This window comes from Moschus berezovskii, chromosome 20 (assembly GCF_049115385.1).
Source record: "Moschus berezovskii isolate FMDL1 chromosome 20, NW_MosBer_1.0, whole genome shotgun sequence".
Lineage (NCBI taxonomy): Eukaryota > Metazoa > Chordata > Mammalia > Artiodactyla > Moschidae > Moschus > Moschus berezovskii.
In genome coordinates this window covers 31,762,714-31,779,011 of record NC_142479.1, presented here as the reverse complement: position 1 = coordinate 31,779,011, position 16,298 = coordinate 31,762,714, and the positions used below count along the sequence as shown (strand labels likewise).

At 37.7% G+C, this 16,298-nt stretch overlaps 1 protein-coding gene across 2 annotated transcripts in view; it reads right to left on the bottom strand.

Moving 5' to 3' along the window:
• The window catches only part of NLK (nemo like kinase), a 137,068-nt gene that overhangs the window by 21,035 nt on the left and 99,735 nt on the right, over window positions 1-16,298 (bottom strand). For both annotated transcript variants that reach the window (XR_016035469.1, XM_055401711.2), the window contains exons 4-6: window positions 7,479-7,585; window positions 5,900-5,985; window positions 1,257-1,466 (exon numbers count right to left, since the gene is read on the bottom strand). Coding sequence is in view for 1 of the 2 variants with exons in the window: in XM_055401711.2 (XP_055257686.1) it covers window positions 1,257-1,466; window positions 5,900-5,985; window positions 7,479-7,585 (403 nt within the window). In the remaining variant the exon portion in view is untranslated. The remainder of the gene's footprint in view (window positions 1-1,256; window positions 1,467-5,899; window positions 5,986-7,478; window positions 7,586-16,298) is intronic.

The following is a 16,298-nucleotide window of genomic DNA, read 5'->3' as shown; positions in this document are numbered from 1 at the left end:
ACTTGAGTCTCTCCTCAAATGTTACTCCCTCAGATGGTTTTTTAGCACTGCTCTGGCTCCATCATCATTCTCTATCCCTAACATTGTTTAATTCTTTTTGGCAGTATTTATCATTACTTGGGATTATATTTCTTTTCTTTAAACAGATATTTGTTTGAACACATCAGGTCTTAGTTTGTATCATCTGGGATCTTTCACTGCGGTGCACAGGCTCTCTAGTTGTGGCTCAAGAGCTCAGCAGTTGTGGCTCGCAGGCTTAGATGCTCTGAGGCATGTGGATCCCAGTTCCCCGGCCAGCGATCAAATCCATGTCCCCTGCACTGGAAGTGCAGGGCCTTAACCACTGGACCATCATGGAAGCCCCCCAACTTATTTATTTTCTGTCTCACATGAAAGTTTCAGAAAGCTCTGTCTTATTTACAGCTGTATCCCTCATACCCTGGCACACTACCACCACCACCATCATAATTGCTAACATTTACTGAGTGCTTACCAGACTCCAGGCCTTAGTTTTGGCTCTACTACTTCATTTATTCTGCACAACGATCCTCAGAACAGTTTAACTTGCCCAGGATTTGACTGACAGCAAATGGCAGAGTAGGATTTGAATACACCAACTGGACTGTACAGCCTGACTCACCATTGTTACAGTCTTCTCATGCAAACAAGATTGCTAAAATTTTTATGAATAAAAAATACTTAAGAATTAGACCAAAGAAAATGTGGGTAGTAATGAATCAGTTTATAAAGGCAGACAGTTAAAGTATCACAAATGGTTTCTAATATTTTAATCTGCTTCTGATATTCTCTGCCATATTTAAATAATTTAGTCCAATAAAGGCCGGAAAGGGTTCTAGATGTTCGTATTTTAAAGAAGTCAACACTCAAAATTTATATTCTAATCACAAAGTGTAAGTACATTAAGTCACCAAATACATTTTCGAATCAGATCCATTCAGTTAGAAAGAACAGAGGCTCTTGAACCACTGAAGATTACACCTGTGCAAACTGTTAACAGCAGAGTCTGCGGCCATGCATCAATGCGTGTAATAAAGTCAACATTCCCTCTAACAGGCTCGTAAGCTACAAAGTCAATCTCTCTGTAATCTTTATAACTTTCTGAATTTTAAGTGAACTTGAATTTGCTACAAGAAATTTAGACAGTACAATGAATAAGCCCAAGATGTGCGCAAGATGGTTTTTCCTTTAATCTGTAATAGAATTGAAAGTTCCTAAAGCCTAAAGTGAAATCATACCTGCTGAATGGGACTCTGTGCCTGAAACAGGATTCTTCGTCCTAGTAGTTCCGCAAAGATACATCCGACAGACCAGATGTCAATAGCATTGCTGTAATGACGGCTGCCCATCAGGATTTCTGGAGCCCGATAATACTGAGTAACAACTTCCTGAGTCATATGACGGGATTCATCTAATTCTTCCACTCTGGCCAATCCAAAATCACAAATCTAAACAGAATAGATTATCAAAATGTTGTCAAACAGACAAATATATTTACAAGTGGAATAGCAGAACAAAATAATAAAATACTAAAGTCTTGATAGACCTCTGCAAAGGTCTATCAAGATCTATCCATAGAACTTTGCAAAGTTTTCAGTGATACAGGTGGAGTACATTTGTGTCAGTATATAATTTGATATTATTTGGATAAGAGAGAAGAAAGTCTCAAACTTCCATATTTCTATACAGAATTATTGTAAACACAAGCTTTTCACTTTTCATTTGTTTTTAACTGGTAACTAATGAAACAAACAAAAAGCAGTTGAAGGTATACTTTTAGGTTTAATGAAGAAACCAAGCTAATTTATTTTCAAGGCTGCTTATGGAGGAAGATATTATAAGGAAAAAAAAAAAGACCTCCTGAGCTAACTATGCTCACTATCTTTTGGTTTATTTTTAGCCGCACTGCATGGCTAGCGGGATCTTTGCTCCCTGATCAGAGATGAACCCCAGGCCTTGGCAGTGAAGCCATCAAGTCCCAGCCACTTAGACTACCAGGGAATTCCCATATGTTCATTATCTTTATGGAATATACACAGTAAAATTTCTTCAAAGCTATGGGTTTCAAACAGAGTCCTGCTGAATGAATCCTGAGGTACTTCAGGAGTTCATGAACATTTTACCTAAATTTCATATGAATCTATAAATATTTAAAATACTAATTCACATTCCAATGTGTGACTATGTCAAAAAGCAGCACACTGTAGAATACCAGTGCTAACAGGTCCCTTCATTTCTTCATGCCATAAACATTTAATTAATTGAATGTCTATTATATTTTAGGCAGTATGCTAGAACTTGGGAGACATAATGGTAAATGAGAAAGACTGGTTAATTTACCTATAAACCTAGGAATAAATCTTTTCTTGCTCTGTTTATTTCCTTAATTTATTTTTGGCTGTGCTGGGTCTTTGTTGCAGCACACAGGCTTTTTTTTTCCTCTAGTTGCGGACAGTGAGGGTTACTCTCCAGTTGCAGTGTGCAGGATTCTCATTGCAGTGGTCTCTCTTGCTGCAGAGCGTAGGCTCTAGTTATGGCACACGGGTTTGGTTCCCTTGCAGCACGTGGTATCTTAGTTCTGGGACCAGGGATCGAAGCCATACCTGCATTGGCAGGCAGATTCTTAACCACTGGACCACCAGGGAAGTCTTGCCCTTTCTGTTTAAGTGAAAAGTTTTTGGAGGTTGCAAGGTTAGCTGTTAGTAAACGGCAGCAGTGCCACCACTAGCAAATTCTGCTTATTTTCAGGAATTGAGGCTTTCTTGATACTGGGCAACCAAAACAGAAACTGGGAGCACAGAGGAAGAGATAAGAGAGGAATGACCATCTAAGCTCCAGTGTTCTCATTGATTAAGTCTGAGTCAATATTATTAATATAACTGACAAAATAATACTTATCTGCCTTCTAAGTTGAGGTCCTACCATAATATTTTATTTGAAAAAGGATCTCGTAGCTTAAAAAAGCATTGGAAAACTACTGCTTTAAAGAAAACATATTTTACCCCTAATTTTTGGCAATCTTCTCTTTTTATCTTGAATCTACTATGTCTGGTCACATCAAATGAATGCATGTCTGTATGTGGGGACAAATCCGTATGAAACCAACATCTTTAAAACTTAAAATGAAAGTACATTTTCAGACCACACAGAAAAACTATACCAAAAAGGAAAATAGGCATATGTTGCTCATCAAATCCTTCCAAAGACCAGTGTTCAAATAACACATAATATTTTAAAACTCTATTACTTGACCAAAAACTTTTAGGCTATCTTTTAAAACAAAACAAAAAATTAAAAATCCACTTTATTTCTCTGGTATTAAAACAAAACGAAACAAAACACCACCATACCCAACAGAAAATAAATATTTTCTCTTATAAAGCAAGTCTTTTGTTTAAAAAAAAAAAAAAAAAGATCTGGATTCATTTTTTGGCAATTTATCTGGAAGACAGGCTAAATCCAAAGCAAGAAGCTTATATGATCAGATAACCAAAAAGATATTGCAATTTCCAGCAAAATTATCTGCTTTGTACCTAATAGTAAACAAAATAGATTCTCAATCTGAAAGGATGATTTTTTTAAATGTTTTGTCATAATTATTTTCTACGAATTTTTACATTTGAGAAGACAGAATTAGCATCAGTAGATTGGCAATCTACTCTGGCTTTTAAAAGCAGGCTGCTAAGACAAGTTAAAGGAGCAGAGCAAAATTTCAATTTGTTCTGATCTGTATGTTGTTTATTCATAAATGACATTTTCTTTTAGTTACTCTTTCATGTAGCTGGAGGTTACAATACCATAAAAGACGACTTAGAAAACGTACTGAAAGTAGTTAATGGCATCAAGCATGACAGGCTCTACATAAATGCTTTGTGAAGTTCTCCAACCAGAAACTGAAATAAGAAGAAACTGGTTTAAACTGTCATATAAGCGACTTGGTCTGGATAAGTCAAAGACTTTCTGACTCTAAAGTTTTTGATTATTTTTAAAAAAAGAATTAAAATGGGTTATGGAGATAAGGTCTGAAGATGTTTATCGCACTGTATTTGAACAGTTTGCTACTACTCTATTTAATTTTTGGCTGTGCTGGGACTTTGTTGCTGTGTGGGCTTTTCTCTACTTGAGGCGACCGGGGGCTACTCTCTAGTTGTGGTGCATGGGTTTCTTATTACGTTGGTTTCTCTTGTTGCAGAGCAGAGGCTCTAGGGTGTGTGGGCTTCAGCAGTTGCGGTGCATGGGCTCAGAAGTTGTGGCTCTGGGGCTCTAGAGTACAGGCTCAACAGTTGTGGCGTACGGCCTGAGTTGCTCCATAGCATGTGGGATCTTCCCAGAGCAGGGATCAAACCCGTGTCTTCTGCATTGGCAGGTGAATTCTTTACCACTGAGCCACCTGGGAAGCCTGGTTACAGCTCTTTTTATTTATTTATCTTTTAATTAATTTACTGGAGTGCGCTGGGTCTTAGCTGTGGCAAACGGGATCTAGTTTCCTGACTACAGACCAAACCTGGGCCCCCTGCATTGAAAGTTCACAGTCTTAGCCACTGGACCACCAGGGAAGTCCCACAGTGAAAATCGGCAGGGGAGTGAACTCAATGACCTATAGAAGGAAAATTTACTTTGGTAGTTTTTACTTTAATGGTTTTTGCGACAATTAATTATCTGTGGAAACAAAAGAATTAAGTATGGTATTAGATATTTTCAAGGAAAATATGAAAAATAGGTGTTTTTAATCTTTCTAGACTTAAAACAGGAGCAGAGTTCTTCACATATAGAGTGAAGGGAGATTTTTTTAAATTCAAAAGCAGTTTAACACACTAGCTTTTAAAGAAAACTGGACCACAGTTTAAAGAAAAGCATTTATAATAAAAAATGAAATTCATTTATATACTTGGTTTTAAGGTTTAGTTTAACTGCCAACAGGATAAATACTAATGACAGTTGATTACATTTAAAGTAGACAACATTTATAAACAGTTCTTTTCTTTTTCAAATATATCAATTGAAATGTTAAGAATATTTACTGTAGACTGAAGCACCATATAATACTGTAGCTGCTCATAAAATAAGTGGAATTTTAATTTGCTTTCACAGAGATGACTCAACTCTAGGAAGGCCCTTACCTCTAATTTCTATAATGGGGAAAGATATGGTAGGCCCTTCACTATTTAGGAGGTCTGTTAAGACACATTTCTGTTAGGGAGAGGGCAATGCACACATGTCGATTTTGCTGTGAGCCACTCTAACAAAAGACAATGGGGGTGGTACTGCAGCGAGAGTAAAACTGAAATTGATGCCTTGAGATATGGGGGCTGCTAACCATAATAAATCCTGTAATCAATACCCCTTCAGAGGGGTAACTGAGGATTGGCCACCATATACTGTGGAAATACCTTTGACCCTTTTCTGGCTTATTATTTTCACTTAAATGTTTCTATTTCCCTTCTTTGCTGCCTCAGGCAAACAGCATATAAAAACATCAGCTGTGCAAAAACATACAGTCTTCTTAAAAGCCACACTTGATTGTCATGTAAGTAGATGCTTAGTGGTCTTCCAATCTTTTTTGCGATATACACTTTTTCTGTAATGGAACAAGCTTTGAAAAGAAATCACCTTCTCTAGTCTTCTTTCTAGTCACATTGCAATTCCAATTCCAATGTTTCCAAAATATGTGCAAAATATCATGAAGAAACCATGAGCCAAGACTACAAATTAAGTTACTATTTCGTCCATGATTAGTGATATTGGTGGAGAACACTGGCTTCTTTAATTTCTGGTAAAGTGATGAGAATAAATTTAACCATTTCTTTCACAAAAACGTGTTCCTAAACACACTCTGACATTCCACTTGTTTCCTAGATGTTTAAATAAAATGAAAAGTTACCTTTAGAACACAGTTGCTGTTCACAAGGAGATTCCCTGGCTTAATGTCTCGATGTAAAATGCCAGCTGAATGGAGATATTTCAAACCTGAAATAACAAACAGATTTAACTGCAGATATTTAATTCCTTTTACTCAACCAATGATTTTGGGGAAAACCATAGAAACAAGAGTACAGGATTTTAAACTGTTCTCTAAATAACTGCATAATGAACATTATTAAAAGCTTGACTTAGTCCTACCTCAAAAAACTGTAATTTTGCTACAGTAAAATAAAAAGTCATCAAAGGTTTGCACAGTCTAGAGATAATGTCTATAATTTGAAAGATTATTTAAGTTTAAGTATAGATAAGCATTCCAAGCCCTGGAGTTAAGGCTGACCAGACCAATAACCTTGAACTGTTTGTAAGTGTGGCTCCTGGAGCTCTGGATACTCTGGATACTCTCAAGATACTCTGGATATTCTCAAGCTGATTGTGAGCTGCTGCCACAAAATAGTTCCCAGTAACCAACAGCAAGCTTTTTCCAGGACAGATTTACACTGGTGAGACAAAATTCAGAAACTTGCCCAGGTCTGTTGGTAGTATTTACCACTGAGAATCAGGAAGGTAATTAATTACCTTAAAAATATTTTTGATATCTTTATAAAGTCTGTGGGCTTTAGCAGTGCTAGATAAAAGGCACAGCTTCAAGGCTGAGTCTTCTGAATAAAATAAAGAAAATCACATTTTCTACAATGTCAAAGAAGATCCTCTACCCAGCATCTTCCCTCTGCCACCTCCCCCACTCCCAAATATCAACAAATCTACAGAAGGTGAATTTCTAGTTTTAACACTGTTTATACATTTTAGTTCCTTTGGCAGATGCTTTTCAATTTTTATAAGGAATGTCTTAATTCTTTGAATCCTATGGGAGAAAAAAAGTATTTTACTAGGTAAGAAAACTGTTTCAGCTTTAAACAGATGTAATGCCAAAATTCTGAAGGACACACCTGATGGCCAGAGGAAGCTCCAACAATGTCAGCCCAAACTGTTTCTCTATCAAGTCAGTACTCTTTAATGAGCCAGGCTGGAGAGTGAGTTAGTTGGCTGTTTCTGTCAGTCTTCTCCATGCTTTGACTTTAAAAGTCATTTTTGCTTTTCTAGAGTGGAACTCAGGCATGCCTGCCAACTCTCAGACCAGGCCCACCTACTGCTGGCTTAAAGAATGTATGTCATCCATAGGAAACACAGTTCCTTTTCAGTTAATCATCTGATGCCAGCCACATACTCCTACTAAAGGCTGTTCAGTGGAAGCTTTGTGGCAAAACATCCTGCTTATTTACCCCCCAAGATTAACCCCCTTGACTACCTAACGAATTAGATAGGACCTTCTCTTCCATCACTGAAAATAAGAACCATCTGGCAATCCTTAAAAGCTTCTTATTTAACATCAAGTATAGAGAGTATTAAATATACTTTGGTCAGAATAAAAAGGTTGTTAGGCAAGAGTTAGCCTTGGAAGGTCAGATTAGTTCAAATGAAAAGCAAAACATTTCATTTATATAGTGACACTACCTTTTTCTTCACAGAGAAAGTCTTACCTCGCAAAATCTGATAAAGAAAAACTTTGACATGATCTGAGCTGAGTGGTTGAGGAGAGACGATAATTTTATGTAGGTCACTCTGCATCAGTTCTGTGACAACATATCTTGAGGTTTTTAGTTAAGGAGAGTTCACAGAATTCAGCCCCCAAACCCTATAAATTAGGTACCAATTAGGTACCAATCTAAATAAATAACTTCTCTTTTTAAGGCTGGAAAAAGCTTTAGGGAAAGAAAGATTTTGGACAGCATGAAAAGAGATGACAATTCCAACCCTCTTAAGATGAAAACACTGCCAAAAATAAATAATTTTAAAAAGTTAGAAGTTAACAATCAAGTGACTATAGTTAGCACTATAAAAGAGAAAAATAAGGGTAAATATTTTCAAAGACAGCCAGATCAGGAGAATGTGAAGACCAGCAGTGTCAGGGTCTATTCAGACATGTTCCTGGAGTGTCCTCTGAATCCAAGCAAGAAAGGGTGCCAGTCTCACGCTAGGCCACCATGGCACCAAAGCAAAAGAGGTAGTCTATCCATTAACAGTGGCTTCAGTTACTTTGTAAAGCATGGTACTCCAAAAAACATGCAAAATGGTTAGTTCATATCTCAGTCTCTACAGTCTTTATAATTGAACTTTTATTATTTAACTTCTTATACATTTATACCTCCTGTACTTAATTTTAAGCTTCCTATGCTTTGCACTCAGTTATATACTCAGGGTTTTGCACAATCAACATAAGGCAGATGATCGAAGGCTAGGGCCAGGGAGTAATGGAGATGTGGAATTCTCTTGGTAAAGGCACTGTCTTTTGCTTATCTAGAAAAGGACAGATTCATGACTTACCCATGCCTTCAGTTACAACTCCTTAAAATTTTAGGCAAGTTTATAAGATTCATTCAGACATGGGAAGAGGGCCTTTGAGTTTAGGAGGCTCTTACAGGATTTAAATTTTTTTGACACATTCTATATGTGAAAAGAATCTAAAAAAAGGTGAGTATATTATGAATGATTCACTTTGCTATACAGCAGAAATTAACACAACATTGTAAACCAACTGTATTCCAATAAAAATAAAGACAAATGAACAAACAAGAAAACCCCAAATTCTTTTGCCACCTTGTAACAGTTAGTTTCGTATTCTGAGTAAAGCACTAAGGCTTCTTCCCCGGCCCTGTGCACCGGAAAGCAGGGAAAGGCAAGACAACAAATAGCAGAGTTAGTTTGCTGTCTTACATATCTCCTCAGATCCTAAAATTCTTCTACGAGAAAGATATTATGGAAGTTGGAGTCTTTGGGTGCTCACCATTAGCTATAAAAAACTAAAAGGATCCGGGGCAGGGCTCTTGTTTCAGCACTGGCATGCTCATTGGGAGGGTAAGTGCTGGACATAACTTACATTTTCAAAAAGTGACATGAGGTTTTGTATCTTACCTTTCTGAGCTTTAAAAAGTCTCTTGTAGTAAGTAATTATTATTTGGGGACTTAAAAACACTTCTAATTTAATATTTCAGCACAAACAAGTAGGAAAAGGGACAACTTGGGCATAGGGAGAATGAAAAATTGGTAACAGCTGACATACATAGTTGGACAACCCATCCTTTGTGAGACATTTTCTCCAAATGGCTAGTGGAACATTCAGCTCTGACTTTCCTTCTCCCTTTCTGCTTGTTTCCTCTCATTGCCGTTGTGGGTGCTCCTTCCCAACCACTTACTGTTGAAATGCCCCAGGGCTTGGTCCTCTTCTCTTCAGATACTCACTCTCTAGGGTAATCGAAGAGAGTCCCATGACTTTAAATAACATCCATGCAGACAACTCCCAACTTTACATCTCTAGTAATTTTCTTGCCTTAAGTCCAGCCTTGTATATTTAACTGTCTACTCATCATCTCCAATGGATGACTCACTGACGGCTCAAAATAACATGTCCAAGATATTCTGTAAGAGCGGGGGAAGAGCCAAAGACACCATAGCTTAGCTCCTGCTGTCACCAGGGAATAAGGCTTTATTTGGTCTCCAGTGGGATAGGAAAAGACACCTGAACATATTTACTACTTCTAATGAAGGCTTGAAAGCAATTCTGGGTTTAGACCTACCTGCATCCCTACTTTCTAAGATACTTGATGCCTCCAATTCCTTAGCTGCTTTGATGTTCTGAGCAAGAAGTAACCTGCTTCTGGGTTCTCATTACTGCCAGCAGAGGTTTCTGCCTCTTCTAGTATGAATTCTTGGGGACTGCAGGAAGGATTTTAGCAATAAAGATCTGTGTTTTATCAAATGTGTTTTCAGATGGAAACTGTTTACATGTCTATTGGCCACATATATGTGTGAGTATGAGAGGAGAAAAAAGAGAGGAGGATTGAAGAGAGAGAATTGTTTCTTTTTTTAACTCAGTTTTCTACTGGGGTGATAATTTTATTTGTAGAAGTGCCTTATATACTAAGGATATTAACCCTCTTGTATATACTAAAAAAATTTTTTCCCCTGCACTGGGAAATCTTAATCATAGGATAGAGATGGGAAAAAATTTTCTATTTGCACCATTAAGCCTTAATCAGAGGTTCTAATATTCTTGAGTTGGTTCCAGAAATCTCAAGGGATGAAAACAAAGGAGCATTACATAGGGAAAAAACAAGATAGAACAACAGAGCAAAAACAGAAAAGCTTCACAACTGCCATCCCTGTATCATCAACTTGTGGTTTTACTCAGGAAAAGAAAATTCCTAAACAAAAGTACTTATCTGTATAGGATGTCAGTCATGTCTTCTGAGTTTACTGACAATTTTCTTCTTCCTGCCAGGACTGAAAAGTTCGTGCATGGAAGTGAAGAGCAGGTTATATTCTATTCTGTCTCACATATCTACAAAATAGGCAGCCAAGCTGCAATGCCAGAATCTTAACTGTTACTGGTGACAGTTGGTTTTTAAGCATGCAAACAGCAGAGAGAAAACATCTTAATTTTCAAGTTATCAGGTTGATTGAATTCATGGTGCTGGCACTTGAAAAATCTTGCTTTGACTTATAAAAGGAACAAACTGATACAAAAGCCAAAAACAGAGGATAAGCATGAAATAATGTCATATGCTTTCTTCTAACAGTGACTACATTTTCAAAGAAAAGGGAAAAGGAAAACATTGGCTGGCTGGAATGGGTACTATTCTAACCAGATATTTTACAAATAATTACTAATTTCAGAAAACACTGTTATGTTTAACTTAGCATTATGAAACAAGTATTTCTAGATCAGGGTGTTGTTCCCACCCTAGACCTACTGGATTTGAACTGATAATGTTGAACCATTTTGACCAACAAAAATAATTATTTCACATGGTTCAACCTAATACAGAGCAAAGTATTAACAGACAGCAAAAACAAACAAGCCCCCCCAAACAAAAATGAACCTGAAAGACAAGGTGTTCAAAATGAATATAAAGGATGACTTCAAATAGTAAGTCAATTCTTCTACACTAAGAGCACAATATGTGCATAATTTTTTACAAAACATAAACCAGCAGGTACTCCCTCTGCTAAACACAAATGACCAGATTATCATGTTACTGTCTTCAGGATCCGTGAATTTAAAAAACCTTTCATTCAATCTCCTGTTATAATATTTAAGAAAGAGTTTAAATGAGTTTTACTTTCATATCTCTGCTTCTTGAGAAGATGACAGTCAGTGCAAAAAAAAAAAATGAGGATAGTGTTTAATAATTTCTTAATTTAATCAGAAAGTCGAGGGAAAACCACATATAGCCCAGTCTACCTTGACAATTTCATTTACCTTTGTGCAGAGATGTTTTCCTTCCTCTAATATCTTTTAAACATAAAAGTCTGAGAAATTTTAAAAGTATACTTTTTACAAAGTGATTAAAACAGCCACTCTGTATAGAGTAAGTTTTGTCAAGCTTTAGTTTAGCAAAATAAATTCTTCAGGGTTGAAATAAATATGTTTCACCTCAGGGATAAAGCAAATTTTTTCTTCACAGAAAACAAGCCAATGGCCAGGCCAACCTTTAAAAATTTTACTTCTCTGGAAAAATACAATTCCTGAATTGGCGACTGAACAACAGAGCTGCAGAAATGTAGAAGCAACACACACCACTTTATGATAAGGTTTCTGCTTTGCTCTAGCAGAAATCCTCTAAAGTCTCAATCCCCAACATAATGTCTCCCAGATGTCTCAACTAGTTGCCATGCCAACTAAAGCAGCTTAAATTAAATGAGGGCCTGAAAAGGCACCTGCACCACTCCAGGTCTGTTGCACATTAAATAAAGCTCTTGACAGGGACTCGGAGGTGCCATTAACTTGAACAGCAGCTATCTGATTATTGTTTCTGAGTAATTTAATGAGGGTCTCCAAATAAGAAGAAAAACAGGGTGCTCTTTCCCTCTCTCTGTCCTTCTAAATGGGACAGCCTCTCCAACAGCTGGTGCACCCACTGGGTCACTGACTTTGTTATGGCCTTTAAAGTTAGCATTGGGTAAAGGTAAATCACAGGACCAAAGTTAGGACTTTCAGGAGAATATCAGCAGATTAACCATTCTCCCTTATTAAAACTCATCATTAAAAATATGGTTGTAAAAAATACTGTGCATGGTATGCCAACCTCACAGTGATTTGAACAGCCCTGCTATAAAATAAATTGCTGCTGATTGCAGCAATTAGTTAAGTAGCTCCATGAAATATGGATTTCAAAATGTACTGATTTACTTCAGAAAAATGAATGATGCAAATTAACAATTAGAAATGCAAGGCGGGGGACGGTAGCAGCTCTTAATACCTGAAGGTGCCCAAGAGGCACAAGTGTTTCAGTGTTGTTTTAAAGAGTTAATTTTGTGTAGGTTTTTTTTTGTTGTTGTTGTTGTAATACTCACATTTCAGAAACTTCTTTATATGTAATGGGGTAGAAAACAGTCCCTTCACTGCTTTTTCAAATATTACTAGTCCATAGAGAACATCAATTAACAGAAACACAAACTTAGTCACAGAGAGGTTATGGGATTTAACCAAGGTCACATTCCAAGTCTGAAAAAAGCCTTATTACCTTATGCTTCCCGACTCCCAGCCCAGCGCAGGCTCTATCCCACAAAGCTGCTTCCTGCTTGCATACTATTCCCATTTCTTAACCAAATGTCACACAGCATGCACACTACTTTGCAATAAAGAAAAGCTGAATTACTTTTAATTAAGTGCTATGAGGAGAAGAAAAGGAGAAAGGAAGCTAACTTCCTGTTGAAGCTACTTATGTTCCACTTTATCACTTCATTTAAACCCTGTGTATAATACCTAATTTGTAACTATTTCTATTAAGGCATGAGCACATCGAGGCTGGGAGAGGTTAAGCTGACGACACAGAGCTTGGATTCACACCTAGATTGTAATGATCCCTAAGTCGGACCCTTTCAGTGAAATTCTGCCTCACTCTGTTTTCTGTCAAGAGAGAAAATGAAATTCCTAAGACGGACCTACTTTGCATGTGGAAAAAAACCAGGTTCCAAACAAAAATCAAATTCAGGACTGGGTTACACAATGGAGCTTTTAGAATCCGTCCCTCACTAGGGGTCTTCAAATGAGAAGTCACGCCCCTCGTTCTCCAACAGATACCCAGAATAGCAGCATGTGCCAGACAAGGGCTCCGTTCTAGGCACTGAAAATGTGATGGAAAGTAAGAGTGTCACTGCCATGGTTGAGTTCATAGCCCACCAAAGCAGGTGGACAATCAAACAAGCAATTACAACAGATTCACTCAAAGATCACGACAATGTCATGGCTGTTGATCTCGTAAAGCCCCTTAGGCACTGCTCTGGGATTGAATAAGGCAGATCTGCCATCACAGGGCCAAGAGGAGTCAAGAGAAGCAAAGCAGCACAATCAAGACATATTCTTCTAAAAAGATAAACTTCTAAATTATTAGAATTGCTAAATGCCAATAACTACAAAGAGTTACACCTTCAGTGAAACACATGAGAAACTTCCAGGTTCTTCAGCTCATGCTGCTGCTGCTGCTGCTAAGTCACTTCAACTGAACTTCTAATTAGATGCACATTCTAATTGGCAATTTACCTCTATCTATAAAAACACACACATACATGCATTGTGCTCAGTCGCGTCCAACTCTTTGAGACCCCATGGACTCTAGCCCCCAGGCTCCTCTGTCCATGGGAATTTTCAGGCAAGAATACTGGAGTGGGTTGCCATTTCCTACTCTAGGGGATCTTCTCAACCCAGGGATGGAACCTGCGTCTCTTGCAGCTCCTGCATTGGCAGGCGGATTCTTTGCCACTGAGCCACCAGGGAAGTCATGCATTCAGTTCAGTTGCTCAGTCATGTCCAACTCCCTGCGACCCCATGAATCACAGCACACCAGGCCTCCCTGTCCATCACCAACTCCCGGAGCTCACTCAAACTCACATCCATCGAGTCGGTGATGCCATCCAGCCATCTCATTCTCTGTTGTCCCCTTCTCCTCCTGCCCCCAATCCTTCCCAGCATCAGAGTCTTTTCCAGTGAGTCAACTTGTCGCATGAGGTGGCCAAAGTATTGCAGTTTCAGCTTTAGCATCAGTCCTTCCAATGAACACCCAGGACTGATCTCCTTTACAATGGGCTGGTTGGATCTCCTTGCAGTCCAAGGGACTCTCAAGAGTCTTCTCCAGCACCACAGTTCAAAAGCATCAATTCTTCGGCGATCAGCTTTCTTCACAGTCCAACTCTCACATCCATACATGACCACGGGAAAAACCATAGCCTTGACTAGACAGACCTTGGTTGGCAAAGTAATGTCTCTGCTTTTTAATATGCTATCTAGGTTGGTCATTACTTTCCTTCTAAGGAGTAAGTGTCTTTTAATTTCATGGCTGCAATCAGCATCTGCAGTGATTTTGGAGCCCAAAAAAATAAAGTCTGACACTGTTTCCACTATTTCCCACGAAGTGATGGGACCAGATGCCATGATCTCAGTTTTCTGAATGTTGAGCTTCAAGCCAACTTTTTCACTCTCCTCTTTCACTTTCATCAAGAGGCTTTTTAGTTCCTCTTCACTTTCTGCCGTAAGGGTGGTGTCATCTGCATATCTGAGGTTATTGATATTTCTCCCGGCAATCTTGATTCCAGCTTGTGCTTCTTCCAGCCCAGCGTTCCTTATGATGTACTCTGCATATAAGTTAAATAAGCAGGGTGACAATATAGAGCCTTGACATACTTCTTTTCCTATTTGGAACCAGTCTGTTGTTCCATGTCCAGTTCTAACTGTTGCTTCCTGACCTGCATACAGGTTTCTCAAGAGGCAGGTCAGGTAGAATGAATGAATTTTAGGTTTCCTAAAATGGCTCACCTTAAGAATAAAAAAAAAAAAATACACGAGAAATAACAAAAATAAAAGCAATGAACATGTACTGAGTTCCCTCTATATGTGAGGCACTTTGGAAGCACTTGCTATGAATTATCTCTTTGATTTCTCACAGCACAAGTTAGGTTATTCTACAGAACTAATTGTTCTCTTTTTGAGTTTAAGTCTTTCCTTTTGGAAGGAACTGAATCCAAAGATTTCTGAAGTAACTGCCACACTCTTACTCATTTCCTCTAGTACCTGAACTGTAGTCTTAGTTCTGTCACTAATAGGTCAGAACCTCAAATTAAAAAAAAACCCACTGTTTGCAGAAAAGCACCCTTGAGCCTACTATGTGCTACTCTTAATACAGATCACCACATTTAATTCTCATAACAACCTCATACCACGCCCATGCAACAGATCTACGTTGGGGGTGAATGAATGTCAGGTTGACAAGCTAAATAATGATACTCCTTTTGCCAGCAACTGAAAAATAATACAAAGTTTAAAAACAAAAGATGGAGACAAGTTTTTCTACCTCATACTCTCTCTCCCACCTTACTTCATTCAAATTTTATTCCTTTCACACTTCTTTCCCTTTTTTAAAAAATTTATATTTTGGCCATGCCATGTGGCATGTGGGATTTTAGTTCCCTGAGTGGGATTGAACCCTCACCCCCTGCATTGGAAGAGCAGAGTCCTAACCACTGGACTGCCAGGAAACTCCTTATTTCACCTTTCTTAAGTTACAAAACTAAAACTGACAATTCAATTAACACTTTCCTATACCAACGAACCATACACACTTCCTTGAATAGCTTCATATTCTCTATTTCTTTAAATGGATAAGGAAAACACACAAAAATTAGCATATGCACGTTAATGTCTGTATATATATATATAAAGAAGCCTCAGGTAACTTTGTGTAGTGGTAGCCCTGGAGAAGAAAATGGGGAAGAAAACAAGTCTGAACTATATATTGCTGGAAATATAGGACAGGTTTTAGTGGGAGATTAAATTAAAAACATAAATTTATATATTATATTACATTAGACATGGTAACAAGTAATTACTACTAAATGAAATCTGCCACAGACAGGGTATTAATTTTGCTTCTGTTTACAATCTTCTTTTTCTTGCACAAAGTTTTTCTTTTTTTTATTAAATTTTTTTCCATTTCTTTCCTTTTGTTATTAAAAAAATCTGGATTTCTAAATTATGGAAGCATGTTATCATTAATGAATTATAAAATTCAGCCTTAATGACATGATATTCTTTAGAATAATGCCCATCAGTGTTAGCAGCTGAGTTGTTAGTGTATAGTGCCCAAATATCAATATAACATGCAGGACACCCTGCTGGACACCCACAAAGGGTTGCTGAGGAATAAAATGTGTTCATGAGGACAGAATTTGAAGCAGAAAAAGCAAAAATAAGAAATCTTCTGAGAATCAAAGAAATGAGGTAGGAATATATTAGAGATACCTGAAAG